Source organism: Phalacrocorax aristotelis, chromosome 18, assembly GCF_949628215.1.
Source record: "Phalacrocorax aristotelis chromosome 18, bGulAri2.1, whole genome shotgun sequence".
NCBI classification, from domain to species: domain Eukaryota; kingdom Metazoa; phylum Chordata; class Aves; order Suliformes; family Phalacrocoracidae; genus Phalacrocorax; species Phalacrocorax aristotelis.
The window spans coordinates 12,865,487-12,885,051 of NC_134293.1; the positions used below are offsets into that span (position 1 = coordinate 12,865,487).

General features: G+C 56.2%; 2 protein-coding genes across 8 annotated transcripts in view; one reads left to right on the forward strand and one right to left on the reverse strand.

Annotated features, from left to right (window-relative positions):
* The first annotated feature begins 1,714 nt into the window (after nt 1-1,714).
* Nucleotides 1,715-4,062, forward strand: FZD9 (frizzled class receptor 9). Its single transcript, XM_075112958.1, has one exon. It carries the CDS (start codon nt 1,908-1,910, stop codon nt 3,657-3,659), a length of 1,752 nt encoding a protein of 583 aa, XP_074969059.1. The 5' UTR covers nt 1,715-1,907; the 3' UTR covers nt 3,660-4,062.
* Nucleotides 4,063-8,205: 4,143 nt separating this feature from the next.
* Nucleotides 8,206-19,565, reverse strand: part of BAZ1B (bromodomain adjacent to zinc finger domain 1B) — a 59,103-nt gene continuing 47,743 nt past the window's right edge. For 4 of the 7 annotated variants that reach the window (XM_075113410.1, XM_075113408.1, XM_075113412.1 and 1 more), the window contains 6 exons: nt 19,245-19,392; nt 17,462-17,609; nt 15,509-15,627; nt 12,940-13,112; nt 11,131-11,234; nt 8,206-10,508 (listed from right to left, as the gene is read on the reverse strand). In XM_075113410.1, coding sequence (XP_074969511.1) covers nt 10,142-10,508; nt 11,131-11,234; nt 12,940-13,112; nt 15,509-15,627; nt 17,462-17,609; nt 19,245-19,392 — 1,059 coding nt within the window. In that variant the 3' untranslated portion in view covers nt 8,206-10,141. Of the gene's footprint in view, nt 10,509-11,130; nt 11,235-12,939; nt 13,113-15,000; nt 15,406-15,508; nt 15,628-17,461; nt 17,610-19,244; nt 19,393-19,565 lie in introns of those variants that run through there. The other 3 variants (XM_075113411.1, XM_075113409.1, XM_075113413.1) reach the window with 2 other exon arrangements.

Sequence of the window (19,565 nt, forward strand, 5' to 3'; positions counted from 1 at the left end):
TGTGGGAATGCCTAGGAATAGTGCGGCGCCTGGACCCCCAGGCACCAGCCCGTGCCCACACCCTGGTAGGCAGGGCATCCCGGGGACCCTGCCCCAACTCCCCCAGGACGGCTGAGCTGCTCGTTTCCCCGTTGCAAATGGGTGCCGGGGATGGGTCAGAGCACCCTGAGCAGGCACCCCAGGGCCAAATGTGGCATCAGCAGCTGGTGGTGTCCTGTGAAGGTGGCATGGGCAGCAAAGCCCATCCCTGGTGTGCTGCCACCCCCAGCATGCTTTTACTGCTGGCCTGAGTGCCCTTGGCTCCTCCAGCCGGGCACCCTCAGCCTCCCCTTGCACCCAGCATGGGCCATTTGTCACCCTGCAAGCAGGACACTGGATTTTGGGGCTGGCACCCCCAGCTTGGCCATGCTGACTGGTGTCACCACCAGTCAGCCCTGGCCTCTCACATCACCACTGCCAGGTGCCATCGCCATCCCCTGCCCATGGGCATGGGGCACCCTGCCATCCCACCAACCCCGGTGACTCCCAAGGACAAGGACACAGCGCTCCCAGCCTGTGCCATGGGCACTGGGGCTCAGCCACCTCCCACAGTTCCCGCTGTTCCACCACGGCCCCCCAGCCCCGCGGGTGCAGGTACCCTCTCACGGGTGTGCTCTGGCAAGGTAAGTTTCCCCCTGCTCAGCAGCGGGACCAAAGTGGCACTTTCTGTCCCCAAGCTAAGGCACGTCACCCCGCCAGGCTGCGGGGAGGGGGTTTCCCAGGGAACTGCTCCGACCCACCGTGGCAGGGCCAGCCTGGCCGCTACTGTGAGTGGGTGAGCCCTGGGGTGGGCACCCCGCGGCTGCCTGTGCCCCACGCACCATCGCCCGGGTGTGCACAGCCCCTCACCCCCAAACAGCTGCCGTGCTGCAGGAGCCCCGGGGAGCGGGGTCAGGCCCCCGCACCACTCCGGTGGGTTTAGGCGAGGTCATGCGTGTTCCTGCGCCCACGTGATGGGGGTGTGTGTGCGTGTGCACACGTGTGCCAGTACACAGGGCTGGCCCCACGGGTGTGCAGGGCCCCACGGTGTGCCAGGCTGCTGCAGGCGTGTGTGTGTGCACATGTGTGTGGCGTGTGTGTGAATGGGTGTGCACGTGTGTTTGCGTGTGCGTGTGGGCTGTGTCAGCAGGGCTGGGGGTGCTGGGGTGCAGATGGGATGTGCGTGGGGGGGTTGGGGCTGGGGGCGGGGATAGGTGGGGGCTGGGCTGAGTAGGGTGCGTGGTCCGTGCGTGTGCCCCACCGGCGCGGGGGCCGGACGGGAGGTCACCCCGTGGGACCGCGTTGGCGTGCTCACCCGTGGGTGCCCCACGCCTGCGAGGGGTGCGGGGCGGGTGACGCCGGCGCTAGGGTCCCGGCCCCGCACAGGTGCCGCTCCCGGTGCGGATCCCGCTCCCGGCTGCCGCCGCAGATCCCTCTGCCGGTCCCGGGGTGGTTCCCGGCGCCACCGGTTCCGCGCGCGGGCCCCGCCCCGCCCCGCCCCCCCGCCCCCGGAGAGGCGTGTGTCCCCGCCCCGCCCCGGGGGCGTGTCCCGGCGGGCGGGGCGGGGCGGGGCGGGGCCGTCCCGGCCGGCGGGCCCTGCGCGGCGCGGCGCGGCGCTGCCGGGGCTCGGCGGGCGCGGGGCGGCGCGGGGCGCTCGGCGGGGCCGCCGCCGCATGGCGCGCGGGGCCGGGGCCGGGGCCGGGGCCGGGGCCGCGGGCGGGGGGAGCCGCCCCGCCGCGCCGCCGCCGCTGCCGCCGCCGCCGCAACAGCAGCAGCCGGAGCCGGAGCCGGAGCCGGAGCTGCAGCCGCAGCAAGCGGCCGCCCCGGGGGCGCGGGGGCGGCGGGGCCGGGCGATGGCGGCGCTGTAGCCTCGGGGCCGGGGCCGGGCGATGGCGGCGCTGCGGCTGCGGCTGGCCCTGTCCGTGCTGTGGCAGCTGGCGGCGGCCGGGCGCGGGCTGGAGCTGGGCGGGCTGGAAGGGCCGCGGGGGCGGGCGGCGCGGTGCCAGCCCGTCGACATTCCCATGTGCCGGGGCATCGGGTACAACCTGACCCGCATGCCCAATCTGCTGGGCCACGAGAGCCAGCGCGAGGCCGCCCTGAAACTGCACGAGTTCGCCCCGCTGGTGGAGTACGGCTGCCACGTCCACCTGCGCTTCTTCCTCTGCTCCCTCTACGCGCCCATGTGCACCGACCAGGTGAGCGCCAGCATCCCCGCCTGCCGCCCCATGTGCGAGCAGGCCCGCCACAAGTGTGTCCCCATCATGGAGCAGTTCAATTTCGGCTGGCCCGAGTCGCTCGACTGCGGCAAGCTGCCCACCAAGAATGACCCCAATGCCCTCTGCATGGAGGCCCCCGAGAATGCCTCAGCTGCTGAGCCCCACAAGGGCCAGGGCATGCTGCCTGTGGCCCCCCGGCCCTGGCCGCCGGGCACCGCTGAGGGCCGGGGACCCAATGGCCTAGGGGCCTGTGACAACCCTGAGAAGTTCCAGTACGTGGAGAAGAGCCTCTCCTGTGCACCCCGGTGCTCCCCTGGGGTGGACGTCTACTGGTCCCGGGAGGACAAGGACTTTGCTTTCATCTGGATGGCTGTCTGGTCCACCCTCTGCTTTGTCTCCACCACCTTCACCGTCCTCACCTTCCTGCTTGACCCCCACCGCTTCCAGTACCCCGAGAGGCCCATCATCTTCCTCTCCATGTGCTACAACGTCTACTCTGTGGCCTTCATCATCCGCTCGGTGGCAGGGGCTGAGAACATTGCCTGTGACCGGGAGAACGGTGAGCTCTACATCATCCAGGAGGGGCTGGAGAGCACAGGCTGCACCATCGTCTTCCTCATCCTCTACTACTTTGGCATGGCCAGCTCGCTCTGGTGGGTTGTTCTCACCCTGACCTGGTTCCTGGCTGCCGGGAAGAAATGGGGACACGAGGCCATTGAGGCCCACAGCAGCTACTTCCACATGGCCGCTTGGGGCATCCCGGCCATGAAGACCATCGTCATCCTCACCATGCGGAAGGTGGCAGGGGACGAGCTCACGGGGCTGTGCTATGTGGGCAGCATGGACGTCAGCGCCCTGACTGGCTTCGTCCTCATCCCCCTCTCCTGCTACCTGGTCATTGGCACCTCCTTCATCCTCACAGGCTTTGTTGCCCTCTTCCACATTCGGAAGATCATGAAGACGGGCGGCACCAACACGGAGAAGCTGGAGAAGTTGATGGTGAAGATTGGGGTCTTCTCTATCCTCTACACCGTCCCGGCCACCTGCGTCATTGTCTGCTACTTCTATGAGCGTCTGAATGTGGATTACTGGAACCTCAGGGCCCTGGAGCGCGGCTGCCTGCACCTCCCCGGCCGGCGTGCCGCCAACTGCTCCTTGGAGGCCTCGGTGCCCACCGTGGCCGTCTTTATGCTAAAGATTTTCATGTCTCTGGTGGTTGGCATCACCAGTGGGGTGTGGGTGTGGAGCTCCAAGACGCTGCAGACCTGGCAGAGCCTGTGCAACAGAAAGCTGGGCGTGAGGACGAGGGGCAAGCCCTGCAGCGGGGTGAGCTGTGGCGGGGTGCACTGCCACTATAAAGCCCCCACAGTCATGCTGCACATGACCAAGACGGACCCATATCTGGACAACCCGACGCATGTCTAGAGCCGGGGCTGGCCCTTCCCTGGGGACGGTGGGCCAGGGGAAGCCGGCCTCACGGGTAAGGGGCGAGGGGACACTGCTGGGGGTGAGGGCAGAGGCTGAGCGGCGGTGAGGGGGGGACGCACACTGGTTTGGGGTGGTGAGGCCCTTGGGACCCACCCTGGCACCGCTCAACCCTGACAAGTAGCTGCTTTTTCCTAGAGGTTGTTTTGTTGTTGCTGTTGCCAAATCCAGTGACTCTTCTAATGCTTTCTTTGGGGGGGGGGGGGGGGTGGCGGGGACGGGGCAGGGAGGGGAATAATCCAGCCCATGTTTATTTAATTCTGTAATTTATTTTAGATTTTTTTTTTTAATCATTAGCTGCGAGGAATGGAAAAAACAATAAACCCTGGATGTGTTATTTCAACCAAGCCTGGTGCTGTTTGGAGGAATTCGAGGGGGCTGAGAGCAGCCCCACGGGAGCCCCCCCAGCTCAGCGGGTTGGGGCTGCAGTCCTCGTGGTGGGTGCGTGCCAGGCCGGGGGGGGGGCTCTTTAGCTGGTGGAAAGAGGAGCGTGCCATGCTGGGGTGCTGCCGGCTGTGGCAGGAGCCTCCTGTGGTACCGGGCGGGCTCCCTGCGTCCAACTCCCCCTGTGGCTTCCCCAGGGCCCGGTCTGGCGCCTGCTGCCTCCCGGCTGAGGAGGAGGGTGTTCCTGCGCTGTCACGCTAACGAATCATCTTTTCCACTCTGTGCTCTGTAGGTGATTTGTGTCGGCGCCATCGGCTGCCAGGGCCTTGGTGCCAGGCCAGGGGGCTCCGCGCTCCGGCACCTGGGGGCATGGCAGGCCAGGAGCCGGGGTGATGGGCTGGGAGTGCAGGACCTTGGGGCTTTGATGTCCCACGCAGAAGTCCAAGGTGCGGGTAATGGAAACTTCTGCGCAGCCTTATTTATCCCCCCGCTCCGGTTACAATCCCAGCTTGCCTTCCCCATTGTCCGGAGGGAAATTCAAGCCTCAGCTGGTGTCGCTGGGGCTGGCGGGGGGAGCCGGGGCTGTCCTCGCCGCAGGCTGGCCGGACCGTGAGGCAGGCAGTGGTGGCGGGTGCTCAGTGGTGGGGACGCTGCGCACCCTGCCCTGACACACCCTGGGGAGTCGGGGCGGGGGCAGCAGCTCATCTCTGCAGAGGGTTTGTGGGGCTGTTTGCCCGGCTGCCCCTGGGGATCTGCCGTGGGTTCCCAGTGCCAGGGTGGGGAGAGATGGGCTCTGCCTCGGCCCCATGGTGGGCAAGGGGCTGGGAGATGAGCAGCCTGGTGATGTTCAGACTTGTCCATCATCTAGTTGCCCGTTAATTAGCCAGCGTGCAGGCTGGGGCGGTGCTGGTCCCCAGTAGGGTCTCTGGGGCCCCATCCCTTTTGCCCAGGGATCAACAAGTCAGCGAGGGACCGTCCTTTCAGTACCCAAATTAGCACCTACTGCCTGCATCAACAGCTCCCAGCCCTGCCCCAGCGAAGCCCTTGTTGCTCAGAGCCCCGTGTCAGAGCCGTAGCTGAAGGAGAGGTACGAGACCACCATCCTGAGCTGGAGGTGGTGGCAGGGGCTGGGTTTGGTAGCCCCTTGCCCACTGCTGCGCTGGCTAGGGGCTTTGTGGTGCTGTGACTGATGCAGTGAAGTGCTTTTCATCTGCCCCCCGCTGCCCCATGGGGTGCCAGGGTGGTGGGAGAAGTCAAGCGACTGATCTGAGAAAAGCCTTCACCTCCCCTGGGAGCCGGCATGGCAGGCAAGGTGTGAAGGACCCTCACCCCATCGCCTGTGCGGTGGCAGTGGTGGGGAATGCTGAGGGTCTTGTGCCTGATTTGGGGTGCTGGAGGCAGGGGTGCCCCTGGCTGGCCCGGTGGGCACCCAGCCCTTTCCCCAGGCGGATGGTGGTGGTGGTGCCAGGGCAGGGACCCTGCCTGGGCCCCACTGCTGGGGCGGGGGGATTGCAGCCTCATGGGCTCCCCCAGGAGGGTTTGTTTGGGCAGATAAAAGGGCCGTGACCTGGGGCAGGAGGGTCAATATTGGCTGCAGGACAGGCTCCAAAGTCCAGCTGATGGAGCCGGGCACAGCACAGGGTGGTGGTTGCCTGGGGAGGGGCTGCAGGGCCTCATCCTTGTGCCAGGTGTACAGCCTGTGTGCTGGATTCCCTGCCCTGGCTGCAGGCAGGCAGCCCAGAGCCAGCTCAGCGCACCTTTGGCTCACATGCCCGGGCACGTACCGTGGCGATGGTGCCGAGGTGTGTGCGTGTGCCAGCTTGCAGCACCCAGCAGGGACAGCCTGCCCTTGAGCACCCCAGCACTTGCCAAGTAACTCGCTGCCTCTCAAACGGTCACCCAGATAACGGGGCCCATCAGGCCCAGCTATCAGGCAGCAGCGGGGCTGCTGGCGCCCAACCACCTCATGCCATCATCAGCCCCTGCAGTCCGGAGGGAGCCAGCCCCGAGGCGCTGGGTGCGGCTGGCCCTGCTGGGGAGACAGAGCTTTTCCCCAGAGCCTGCCCCAAAGTGGAGCTGCCCCTCGGAAGGGCTCTGTGCTGCGTACACCAGCCGTCCTGTTGCCACAGCCACTTTCAACCCTGCGCTGGGGAGGCTCAGCCTTCCTCCGTATCCCCACCCCCAGATCATTCCTGCATCCCCTCTCCATCCTACTTGGAGCAGCCCCAAAGGCAGCCAAACACCCGGCTCCAGCAGGGTTGGATCAGCTGCAGCATCCCCTCAGCAAGGGGTAAGCAGGGCTCAGCAGTGTGTCACTGCTGCAGGGGCAGCACCCCCCAGCTTGGGTACTGCCACCGTGGCTGCCCATCCCAGTGCCAGCGGGAGGGATGGCTGCCGAGGCTGAGCCGTGGCTGCTGCTGGGTGAGAGCGGTCCAGCTAAGCACAGAGAAGTTGAGCCTAGTGCCCCCAGCGCTCACTGACCTCTGGATGTTACCCACCCTCGGAAGGCAGGCTGGTCCCTCCAGGTTTTGAGTAGCAGAAGGAAAGTCACTGCGCTCTGGGAATGTGCTAAAAATCCCACATTACCCAGACTATGAATTGGTTCATATTAATGATTAAGCCAAGGGGGGGGCCAAGCTCAGGGCTCATGGCCTCCTCCTGTGGCCATGCGGGTACGCCAGAAAAGAGGTGCCCACACCAGGGTTTGTCACAGGCCAGCCTTGGTGAGACAGCGGCACAGCCGGGCCGGTGACCATCCCCAGCCTGCAGTGCCAGCGGGCAGCAGGCTGCCTGCCAGCCCCATGCACTCGCCTGCCAGGCATGGGGACAGCTATTTATAGCCCCTGCACAGGACACTAATGCCATGCAAGGGCTTCTATAAAAAGCAAGTCTCTGAAAAGGTCTTGGAGCAGATGCTGGTGTGGGGTCTCCATGATGAGGCCTGGAAACATCCCAGCTTGAGTCACACTCTGATTCACCCAGGTCCTGTTGCAGGCCCAGCAAACCAAACCACCTCCTGTGGCGAGGGGATGAGGCTTCTCTGGAGACAGCAGCATCTGTCCATTGCCGAGAGCCTTCAAGCCCTCAGACCCATCAGGGGATTTCCTTGGCCCCGCAGAGCTGAACCTGGCCGGAGCACTCCCAACTTGGTTCCTGAGCAAGGAGGACAATGAAGACACCCGGGAAACCATCACCCTCGGGTCAGCGCAGCACTAGCACAAGTGCAGCCAAAATGCTGGCCAACACATTTGCTTCACAGACAACAGGTTGGACATCAGCACCGATCCATCGCCTCCCCAGCCTGTGCTGCCTTTGGAGCTCAGTATGTCAGGAGCCCAGCGTAGCCCTGTTCGGCTGCCGGAGGCCAGGATGGTGGGCTGGGAGTCATGCTCTCAGACGCAGTGGGAACGGCCCTTGCCGAGTGCTGAACTGCAGCGCACGAAGCTGTGGTTGCATCGCACACATTAACAGAACCAGGGAGGCAGTTTTGATGGCCACCCACCCAGGCAATGCTGGGGTGAAAGAACAGGGACGTTTCAGCTCTCCCATCACCCCCTTGTATTCCCTTCAGGAGAGCTGCCTGGTGCCAGCCCGCACGCTGCAGGACAGCTGTCACCCTACCAGCCCACAGGAGAGGTGTCGAAAAGGGGAGCCAGTGGAAGGACTGCTCCTGCATCCCAGTGACCTCGCCCAGTCCAGGGGCAGGAAGAGCACAGCCCCATCTGCTGTCTGCAGGCAGGACAATCGCCAGGGCCAGCTCTGAGCGCACACGTCCACACCAGCACGTTCTTTTGTGCCCAGCAAAGCTTAGGAAAGGCGGTACATGCCAGCAGTGCTGCTGCAGAGGGCACGGCCCAGCCCGGCTGCCGGAGCAGGTACCGAGACATAGCCCCGGGGCTGGTACAATGAAACCTGAGCAGAGCACGGCCTAGAAGATGGCTCCCCAGTGCTGTGAGCTGACCTGACCCACTCGCTGCTCCCTCAATTCCTTGCTCTGCAGCTCCATCGTGTCTGATGGGGGCTCCAGGGAAGGCAGGGGTGAAACATCCCAGACAGTCCCACATGAACATCGGGCGCCCGCAAAGGACTCGCTGCAAGTCGGTTTTACAAACACAAGTACATAATGTTTATTTTTGCGCTTCCAATTTATTACAAGTACAGCCCTTAGCAGAAACCCCCTCCCCCCAAAATGACATTTATTTTTAAAAAACGTACAGTTCCAAAGGTTTCACTGTGCAGGACCTGCAGAAAATGTTCTCTATGAACAGGACAAAACAAAGCCTCTGAAGGGGACGTGCGAAATACAAATGTCAGTGCTATTCTGTGGGGCAGAGAGCTGAGGCTGGGGAGAGGGGAAGAAGGAAGTGGCTGGAAACCTGCCTGGTCAGCAGCCATCGCCAGTCCAGAACTGAAACGAATACCTGTTTAAAAAAAAACAAAAACAAAAACAAAATCAACCAACCCGCCCCCCCTCCCCCCACCTGAAAAAACCCCAAACAAAAAACCCCCAACCCCAAACCTAAAAAGTTCACAAAACTAGGCCGCAAATTTTAATCAGTGATTCTTTTATTCTCAAATCACAGGAGCCTGCAATGGCTGCTTTTGCTTTTCTGTTATGAAACCAGTGTAGAGCACCCCTGTGGCTGGTTTGTTCCAAATTCAAGACTCCTATAATAAAAAATTCCTAACTGTAGGATCAAAAACTTCCATGGAGAGGGAGAGGTGATGACAAAACACACCCTTTTCTTAGAGAAAAGTCACTGTCTTGGGTGGCAGGACCCACTGCTGGGGTCGCAGCAGAGCGGCCTCCCAGCGGGATTGGGCTGGTCGGCTGGCATGGGACAGTCCTCGCTGTGCTGGGGGAGTATGAGGGAGGTGAACTAGGGAAGGTTTTACTATAAAACATGGTGAGAGCATGGCTAGAGAGGGACTGGGACATCCCCCGCCAACAAGTCCCCTGGAGTAACTCCAGCTACTGGTAGGAAAATGAGTTTTAAGAGGGGGGAATATATAAAGCAAACACGATTTCATATAAACTGTACATGTGCCAAAGCAAGACAACAGTATCTTACAGGTGTTCTTTGTACAAGATCACAGCTAGAAACAAGCCACTTTTAACTAGAAAATTAATTTAAAAAGTTACACAGAACATGTTTCTGCTGCTCCCCTCACACCGGAGCTCCCTAGAGGGCATGCAGAAAACCACGCTCTCTTGTATGCTTCTGGCACTCGGTTCGTCCAAAGGGCTACATGATTGTATACTGTTCAAGGTGAGCAGGGAAGCCAATTGCCTCCTCGTTGCCATGTACGTGTGAAGAGCTGAGCTCAGAAGAAACCTCTTTGGAGTGCAACCTCTGGAGATTGCTCCCCAAGAAGAGAGAGAGGGGAAAAGCAAGAGCACCTCAAAGCCAATTGTGTTAGGATGCTGGTGAAAGCCGTATCTCCATAAATGTAAGTGCTTGCTCGCCCTATGCAGCCCTTCACTAGGGGCTCAAAATTAACACCATATAAATATATACATACAAGAACTAGCAGCCCATTGGCTTGATCTCACCCAGTCCTTCCGTGAAGCAATATGATCCCTCCCTGCACCAGCTCAACGCTGGTTTCACATCACAGGCAGCAGACAGCAGAGGTCCCACCACGCTCCAGCGCTGGCTGCTTGCAGAGGGGAGGAAGTGGCTCGTCCCAAGGAAGCCGGCAGCGCCCAAGCTGGAGTAGGCTTCGTGTTCCCCTGCCCAGCCAGACTTTGGCCAGGCCTTCCCCTTGCCCTCCCACCTTCCCCTCCTGGCAGGACAGACTCGTTAAGAGCTTTGCGGATTTTGCAGGAAGCAGTAACTCATCTCTGCACACTCAGTGGATGACCAAATACTTGAGGAAGCTGCAGAAAAATTAAGATTAGGACGGGCCACATGGAAGGCTGGATTAATAGTTAAGTGCCTGCTGCTTCCCAACTCCCTCCAGACAACCCATCCTGCTGCCCGGCAGCACCAGAAGGCCTGCTCCAGCTCTGGCTCTCCCCCTAGTCTCCCCATTCCTCATTTCTTCCTTTTCCGTCCCCGGGAATGTTCAGGGGGCTCTGTCTCACTGTCCCCTTCCTGCTCCTCCAGTCCCTGGCACCTGGCAGAGAGCTTCTTGTGTTTCCTGCGTGCATACGTGTGGCCAGGCAGGTGTTTGTGCACCATGTCAATCAAACACTGTTCCGTCTTCTCCAGGCACGACAGTACGTGACTCCCGTTCTGGTTGTAGCGCTCGGCGTTGGAGAACACCTGCTTGATGTCGGAGAGGAACTCCTGCACCGAGCGGTAATTGCCACAAGAGCACTTGCTCTGCATAGTCTGGAAGTCCATAGGGTTGCTGATGACCTCAAAGTAATCTTCGGCTTCCTCTGTGGTCACTGGCTCCCTGCCGAACGAAGAGCCACAAAGATAGGAGGAAAATGACGGCCCCAGCCACACACAGTGCAGAGCTGTAGAGGAGCGAGAATCACTCCCACCCCCTCTGCTTGAGCGGCAGCCCTGACCTGCACCCCCCCAAGTGCCATAACAAACCTAAGCAGCACCTCGACAGCGCTACAGACACGTCAGCCCCACAGCAGCCACGGCGCGATGGTGGGAAGGACAGCAGCTTGCTCTTCTGCCCAGAGAGCTGGCCCTGGCAGGGGGAGTGGCACGTGGCCGGTATGGCTACCTTCTCTCAGTCACACTGCCTACAGTCTGCCCTGCAAATCCTGGGGGCTGCAGAAGGCACCCACCCCTGCCTCCCCTCTTCGGCCCACAGCTGACCACCCTCTCTTACACTGCCTCAGAAGGGCCCCACGTCTTCAGTCTGGCAGAGGACTGAGAGTGCAATGGTTTCTTCTGGAGCAGCTTCACTCCCTGTCTTACCATTCCCATTGTAACTTGCTTTTGAAACCCCAGTCTCATGGGCAGCAAGTGGATCCAGCAGGACTGCAGCACGGCCAACCCACACCTACAGACTGCCTGCCAACAGTTCTGCGCCCTTGGAGGAGGCCACCTGCCCTCACCTGAAGGGCCAGCTAAAGCGGTACTTGATCAGCTTGCTGAGGATTTCCTCACACTTCTGCAGCTCGAGGTTTTGGCGACGTGCTGTCTTCTTTGTTTGAAGGACCTGCCCACACAAAGGATGCTGTTAAGAGGAGGGGAACCACTACCAGCTTTTGTGTTCAGCAAACGGTTTTGAGGCCAAAGCAGCTGATTCTTAGCAGAGCTTTTCTTTTCAATCCTCTCACTTATGAGCTAGTGTCTCAAGGGGTGGGGATACGTAGTACTACTGCAGAAACAAACTTCAAGCCTTTCAAACGCAGCCATCTTCCACAATAATCAAAAGGCAAACTGCTCTGCTGCAGGATTTTTGATGGTAACAGCCAAGATGTGCAGTGGCAGCTTGAGTTACAGAACAGGAGCCCCATCCAGAAGCTCTGGTGGGAAGAGCACACAACCAGCCTGTCTTTTCTCAGGGGGCAGCAAGCTTTTTCAAGACAGGCTCAAAGACAACACAGTCAAAATAAGCAGCCAAAGAATAAATGACAGCAAATGGGGTGTGTGAATTCCTTCTCCCTGCCTTCTCTGAGCCCCTGGTGGACAGCACGCAAGAGGCAGAGGGAGAAAGCACTTGTGCTGCTGTACTGACATTGCAGAGCCGACCATGCCATTTTAAATACCAAAGAGCAGCTGGTGCCTCAAGCACTGCTGTCCTGCACACAGGCTGAACACAAGGTCAGCCATTTGCCTGGGGATCTGCAGCAGGTCAGCCACCAGCACAGGGGCATACCCTAGGCTCGGAACACACAGCTTGTGAGGCATCACTGCCCAGGGTACGTCAGATAACAGGAAGGTCCCACAACACAGGGTACTATTCCTGAGCAAGCTCCGGTCTCTTCCCAGGACAAAGGAAGTGAAAGAGCACCAGCAGAGACCTCTTCCCCAAGACAGTGTTTTGTTAGACACCCTGACCCAGCTGTTCCAGTAAGATTTTCCCCACTTGAACATCCCTCTAGGCTGGCGCTGGCAGCCCATGCTGGGCTTGTTGGTTTGGTTGCTCTCCAATCTGTGACACAGATCAGCTGAAGAGACACTGTTGATCCACTAGCCGGACCACCCACACCCAGCACAACAAGCAGCGAGCCCAAAAACCGTTATAAAGACTGCTCAAGAAGAGTGGCAGGATACACCAGCACTACTAGTGCTGGTCCGTAGAGAGATGGCAGGTCTAGCAGAGGCTCGTGACGTGGCCCATGGGGCTAGAGTATCCTCGTGTATCCCCTGTGGCATGCCCCTCCCCAGGACAAACGGCACAGCACGCTGCAGCTCCACCCCACCTCGCACGCATGCACACACACACAAGATTGCTCTGTTCAGGAGCACAAGGTTTTATTCTTTAAATGTCAAGTGAAACCTAAACCAGCCAAATTATGTCCTGTAGGTTGGGGAGTGACCATACGGACAACAACTGTCAGAAAATGGCCAAGGCTGGGGAGCAAGGGTCCAACATTGCTGGCATTCTCTGACCATCCAGGATCCCCTCAGTCCCCCCACCTCTCTGCAGAGAGATACTATTTAAAACCGTTTAACAAGCTGCAGGCTGCCTGCTACTCAAGGCGGACAATGTGTGAAAGCGGCTGGGGAAAGATGCCTGGCATATCTGTGCTCCGTTTGTACCAGGCCCTTAAGGATATGCCTCCTTTGTTAACCCACCCCCAGCCCAGCCTGGGTTTCACGGTATTTCTTTGGGAAGGGGAGGGGAGGAAGTGAGACACCTGTTTCGTTTATAACTCACAACGTGAGCAGCCTCCAGGGAGCAATTTGGCTCTTACCAGCTCATCAATGTCTGCGCCGTTGACAGGTGCAGCCCGCTGCCGGGGTCCCCTGGTAGGGTGCAGTGATTGCTTCTTCCTTTGGTGCCTTCCCTGCCTCGAGGAGTACATGGCTGTGCTCTGCTTGCCCCGGGCTGCCTTTCTGGGTCTCACTGAAACATATAAGCCACAGGCTTAGAGGAATGGGTTAACCTAGAAGCAGAGATCACAAGCCCTTTGTCCAGCTGCACACACCAGGCAGACCCTCGCTCACAGTGCAGAGGAGCTAGTGAACCCATGGACGTCTGCAACAAGCCAGCCTGTCAGCCTGTCCTCACTCAGCACATGCTCGTGTCAGCTGTGCTCTTGATACCCTCTCCAGATGAGATATGTGGGTAATTGCCTCCTGTCCAAAAAGAGGCCATTGCTGTCTGGCAACAGCCTTCTGCTAAAGGGTGTTTGGGATGCCAGCCAACAGCACTGACAAACCCTCGAGCTCCGAGGGAGACTTGGGAGCTTCCAGCTCCTCTGCTGCAGGTAAGGTCTGCTCAGGGCTGCAACAGCAAGCCCCTCTGCCTGCAGAACCAAGTGCTGAGAGCCCTGATGCATCAAGACTTGAGGGAGGGCAGAGGAAATAATGCACAGAAAGACAGTTGTCTCAAATATAACTGCAACATCCTTTCTGAAAGCACTGGGAGCAGAAACTTGCAGTTTCCCCAGTTCCTGCTGCCCCCTTGCTCCTTACCAGTTTGGGGATGGGTGCTTTTCCAAGCATTTACAAGTGGCCCACACAGTGGGATAAGCCAGTTGCTAAGCCCCCCTGAAAAGTGAACTGTGTGCAGGGAGAGTGTCAAGTTACTGCAGCCAGGAGCTGCTCCACATGCTGCAAGTGGGGAACAATGGGATTTTATTCCCCGAGACTGGGGCTGCTGCATTATAACCCCTAGAAAGGCACTTCCCCGTTTATTAGTCTGCCTGTCAGAGCTTCACACCGATGGAAATGCAAGCATGCTGACACCCTCCCTTGTCTTAATTTTCTCCCATGACCCCTCTGTATCAGGAGAATGTGTTAGTCTTCTTCCCCAGCCAAGCTCCTTCCACCTGGTCACAAGTGCTTGAGTAAGCTGTATCCAGCATGCTGTAGCACTTCATCTGCAGCCTCTAATCCAACCCTGTCCAATAAATCATCTTGCCGGGCCCCCCGTATGAGAAGCGTGTGTCAGGGCAGTGGGACGTCTGCCTGCTGTCGCTCTGCTTGTGTGTCAAGCGTGCGGCACGTGTTAAATGTCTGACAATCCAACATTCTAGGTTATATCCCTCAGGATAAATGCTGTGAGGATTAATGGGACTTCTCTGTTAAAACAAAGTTTTCCACAGTGACCTTTCCATGTTAATGCTCTTTAAAACCAGGGGTTGCATTTAGCGCTTTATTTTTAGTGACTGCAACCCTCTTTTGCTATTGTTTGGAAACCTTGGCTCAGCTCCTGACTTGGCCATGCAACACAGGCTGAACACACTCCAAGTGTGGACATGGATACACCGCAGAACAACAAGCAGTGCCCATGGCCAGGGGATCAGTGAACATACCTGAAAGCAGAATAAAGAAGGGGAATCAAGACTGGTAAAGCAGGATAGAAACCCTTGAAAGAACATGGGATAATCCTGTAGGTCCCAGTCTCTGGATTTCACCATCTGCCCTGGTTAAGACACGCTGAAGTTAATTTTGTGTCAGTCAAGGGCATTTTGACAGAAAGCAAACGCTGGCAGCGTGCCATGCCAAGATTGATCTTTTCAGTGCATCAAGTTGCCCAGATAAGACTGACTCAAATTCACCTAAAAAACAAAGTGGATACACATACTAAAAAGTGGTTAAGTGGAGAAGCAGTCATTGAGGAGTCTAGAAAATGCTGTTTTATTCCATTCAGCTGCCCAGGAATGAGCCAGTTATGCATCCCGAATGGTCTCTGTATGCAACCAAAGGGTGCTGGCAGTCCGGGTCACACTATACCTCGAGTACTGTGCCTTCCCATAGGAATAGGCAGAGGAAGTGCTAGTCCTACTATCTGGAAATGCCTCCTTGCCAAATCACTAGAAATCCTGCATTTAAGAGGTTATGAGCTGGTAGGAAGGGAAAAATCAAGGAGAGAGGTTGTGGTTAAAGCTCCATTATCATCTATTAACAGCATCCAGTTTACCAACAAACCCTGTAGGCACAGAGACTGCCAACACCAGTAACTGATAATGCTGTTGCCTCACCCTGCCCTGCTGCAGCCTCTGCTGACTGCTCACAGCACTTTTAATGGTCTCAGCAGCGTTTCCCAGGGGAGTGACTGGGCAGTGAGAGAGAGCTCTCTGCAGTTTCAATTCTTGCTATTGCTGACCCCATCACAAAGGGACGAGAGTGCACTCCAGCTCCCCAGGTAACATACAGCACCACCACAGCCTTCCCCTGTGACATCTCCCAATGTTTCCAAGTAAGAACTTGCTCTGCGTGAAGAAAAGCACAAGTCCCAAATGGGACGAGAACTTTGGACACTGAAGGCAGAGTCTTAATATTTTCTGTTACTTTCTTGCGTGGTCAAAGCCTTACGTTTCAGTCCAGCAACTTCATAATCTTCTTCCTCCTCTTCTTCCTCCTCAGCATCTGGTTCATCAGAAGCTTCCTCACCTTCTTCACCTTCATCTTCAGCAGAATCCTCTGCATAGTTCCTAGAGTAAGGCAGGTAAACACATAAATCACACAAAAAAAAAAGAAAGTTGCATCAGAGCCTGGGCATCACAGGCCCTGGGCTCTGTCCTATTTGTTCACAGGCAGAGACTTGTGGACCTCAATGTAAAATAAACACCCGAATCTCAGACTGAAGCAGTCTGCTGTATTTCAGAGAGTATCAAGTTGCAGCTACAGCTAAAAGGGCACTTCCCAGGCTATCGTCCGAACATCGGGGCTGAAAATCCCTAACAGCTGAATCGGTACATTTTTTGCTGTTCTAGGCACCTTGACCATGTGATAACAGAGTCTAAGATCATGATTGCTGTGCAATTACTCCTCCGCCACAGGACATGCTGCTGTTTTACCCAGGTCTGCAGGCCTGGCCTAAGGAGTTTCAAAAAGTGTGCTTTATTTGATTCTGCTGGAATGTTTTCCCATTATCTCCTTCCACTGTCATGCCACTTGTATGTGCACTATAGGAAACAGACCTCATTTAATATTATTCACAGCTAAGCCTGTATTTACTAGTGAGCAGAGCATCAGGCTTCTTCTGGGCTGATGTCAGAAGCCATAGAGACTCCCTGCCCAGGACAGTTGTGGCTTCTTGTGTGTGTCTGTTAAAAGCGTTCAAACCATTACAAAAACAGGAATACAAAAGAGCACACATAGGCAAAAGGGGACAAAGGCTAAGCTGCTGTGGGAGTCTCAATCCTCAGGAGAAAAAGGATCTTGAGAAGTAAAAGGAATAAGAATAAGCTCCCACAGTACAGGGAGGGGCAAAAGTGCTCCCAGGCCAACATTTTTTTCCTGCCTCAGCTCAGAAGACAAGAGCAGAAAGCAGATAACAAGACAGGTGTTACCCCACCTGATGGCTCTCATCCAGGAGCCAAGCAGCTTGCAGGTGACTCTGCCACATCAAAGTAACTATGATCTCAGGCTAGAACAGCTGCACTGAAGCCCTGTCATTTTTGTACAAGCCTGATGAACTCTTAAATGGTGCCCAGGGAGTAAGTAATACTCTTAAGGCCATACACCACCTGCACGTTACAAGTTAGTACATCTCTTACTGTGCTGCTGCTCTGGAAGAGAGGATCTGGTTGTTAACTGCTTATGCTTCAGATGACATTTGATAACCTCACCTTGCTGACAAGCAGATAGATATAGTACAGTCACAATCAGCAGAGGACAAAGAGAAAAATACATCTCGCAATCATTTAACTGTCAGCTTGCAATTGAAAAAACAATCAACCCCTTGCTGTCAGGGGGCAACTAGCAATTTCTGCTGCACAGAACCACCTTGATTCCTCCTCAAATCATGCTTCCTCTGTAGCCCTATAAGGACTCCTGCCTTGTTAAGGTTTATCAGATACAGAAAACTGTCAGAGTGACATTTTGTAGCCTGATTTTTAGTAGCACAGTAGGGGCTGAGCTGAAGCCTGGAGTAACGCCTGCTCTAACTTGACAAGAACACAACAGTAAGAGCCCAGTGGACTACAGAGCTACACTCCCACGAAAAAGCAACGCAACGAGCTGCTCAAAGAAAACAGCAGCCCTTAGGTGCATCCAATTTTGGTTGATGTTTTGTGCATGTTTTCACTGCCGTGCAGAAGTTACTTATTAAAACTCCAGAAGTTGTCATGGGTCAGTACAACACAGGTGTGGTGAAGTTACAGCCTGAAAAAATTGCTTTTCTACGGTGCTAGTGCCATTGAGTTAACTAGTCTACTTCAAACCTTTTAAAGGGGCTCTGTTTCAGGCTGTTTTGGTCCTCCTGTGAAAGCATGGCTAGAACTGTGCATCAGTGGCAATGCAAAGGAAAGGAGGGTCACTCACCTGCCCCGTGAGCTGCGCCTGGCAGTAGAAGGCTGACACGCTGGGCACTGCCATTCACCATCTGGTATCTCATAGAGCGCCGGTCTCAGACAAAACAGGTGGAAGGCTTTGTTACACTCATCACACAGGATCAGCTTGTCATCCTCACCTAGGGGAGTGCAACTTACTTGTAACTGAGTGCCGCAGCCTTGCTCAACCAGAGAAGCAGAAGCTGCTGCAGCGCTGGAGGTCAGGACAAAGAGAAAGATTCAAAGTACCCTCTGACATCAGGGACCCTTCCATCTTGGTTCCACCACTGCAGTGGAAACCAGCAGCACTTAAAAAACAAGCAAACAAAACAGTGCAGTCTCTTGCCCTGCAAAGACTTCATTTGAGGCAAAGGTAGAGCCTGCCAAATAGGTGCCACCCAGGCTAAATCTCAAGCCAAACACAAGGAGAGAGAAGTTTGCTGCAGAGATGCCCAAGAGCCTAGCAAGAAGCTACGAATGCAGCTGTTCTTATTCTAGCCTCAATCTGGTCAACCTGCACAGCATCATCTTTCTACTAAAGGTAGCAAGCCTACAAAGAAAATCAGTATGCAGCAGAACTAGTCTGCATCTCACTGTTGCAGGGAAATGGGGAGACAGTCCTGAGCCAGCTATTTCATTTACTGAAGAGGAAAAAAAGAGAAAGTGCAGAGAGCTTGCCGGCGTGTCTGTTTCTCTAACAACCCAGTTCTTAAGTTCTGTGAAACTATCATCTGTTAGTCTCAGGTGAGCCCCCCCCTCTACATCTGCCCAGAATCCCCTCTCAACAGGAGACAGGACAAGTTTTTGTATTGGTTTGGAATATCCCTGAGGCTCCATAGTAAAGGAGGATGTTGCACCGGTTCAGCCCTTATTTCTTTGAAGGAGGTGGATGGCATAGCCTTCTGCTAAAGAAAAGTGACCCGGCATTCCCCCAGAGGTCTGTCTGCCCTCATTTCCCACTAGTGTTTCAGCAAATAAAGTGAGACAAAAAGCACATGATGAGGCAGAATGTACTACCAAGCTCTTTCCTCCAGGCTTCCATCCAAACAGAGAGGTTATGGCAGAACAAATACTAGCACTCTGTCACTAGTGACACCCCTTCTACTTCCCCCTCCACCTGCAAAACTCTAAAGCCCTTTATCCTCCAATGCATACAAAGAAGGTGGCCCCTTGTCACCTTTTTGGTTACTTCCCCAGCCTTAGCAGAGCAGCAGCTAAAGGGACATTGCTTAATTTCTCTGCTCTCACACAAGAGGCAGAGAGTTTGCTTCTTCCAGCTCATCAAGCAGTTCTACTCCCCCAGTCCAGCCTCAAAGTAGCATCGCCCCACCTTGTGCTCTCCCATTCGGCTACAGAGGAGCATAAACTTCTTGACCATTCCTTGCTCGTTCCTTCTGTAAAAGATGGGATTAACTGACAAGGCTCAGAGACCCAAAGACCATTCCAACTCAAAAACGAAACCAGGGAATGGACAATGGCACAAATGTTCCCAGAAGGATTTGTAGATTACTTGTGTCCAAGTGCCCTAAATATCCAGGGGATAGCAGCTCTGCAATGTTCTGCAAGACTGTGTTCTGGTTTCGTAAGAATGCGTTTACTGGAGCCAGGGTCAAATGCTTCTGTGAGATCAATCCTTCTGACTGTAAATCCTGACATTCAAAACTCAAAATACAGCCAAAGACAGAGTGACAGACTACAAGGGCATGTTGCCTAAGCAGGGCATGGAGAGGTGACAGCGTCCGACTGTTACGCAGGCGTGGGGCAGGAATGCATACCTTTCTTGCGACACACTTTGCATCTGGCATTCTCTGCCGACATATCCCACTTGATACAGGCATCCAGCATCCCGAGCAGCACATGCATACGGGAGAAGGTCTGGGCCTCACGGATTGCTGTCTTCCACTTCTCCATGGCTGAAGCAACCTGCAGACAGACCTAACAACTTACAACGAAGCACACAGACACAGCTCGCTACAGTCTGAAGATGTTTTTACATCCTTTAGCTGGGGCCTTTAATAACCAAAGCTCAACTCTGTATTTCTTTGCTTCTTTATAGCCTCAGCAGTCAGTCCTATTTGTGGTTTATCCATAACCAT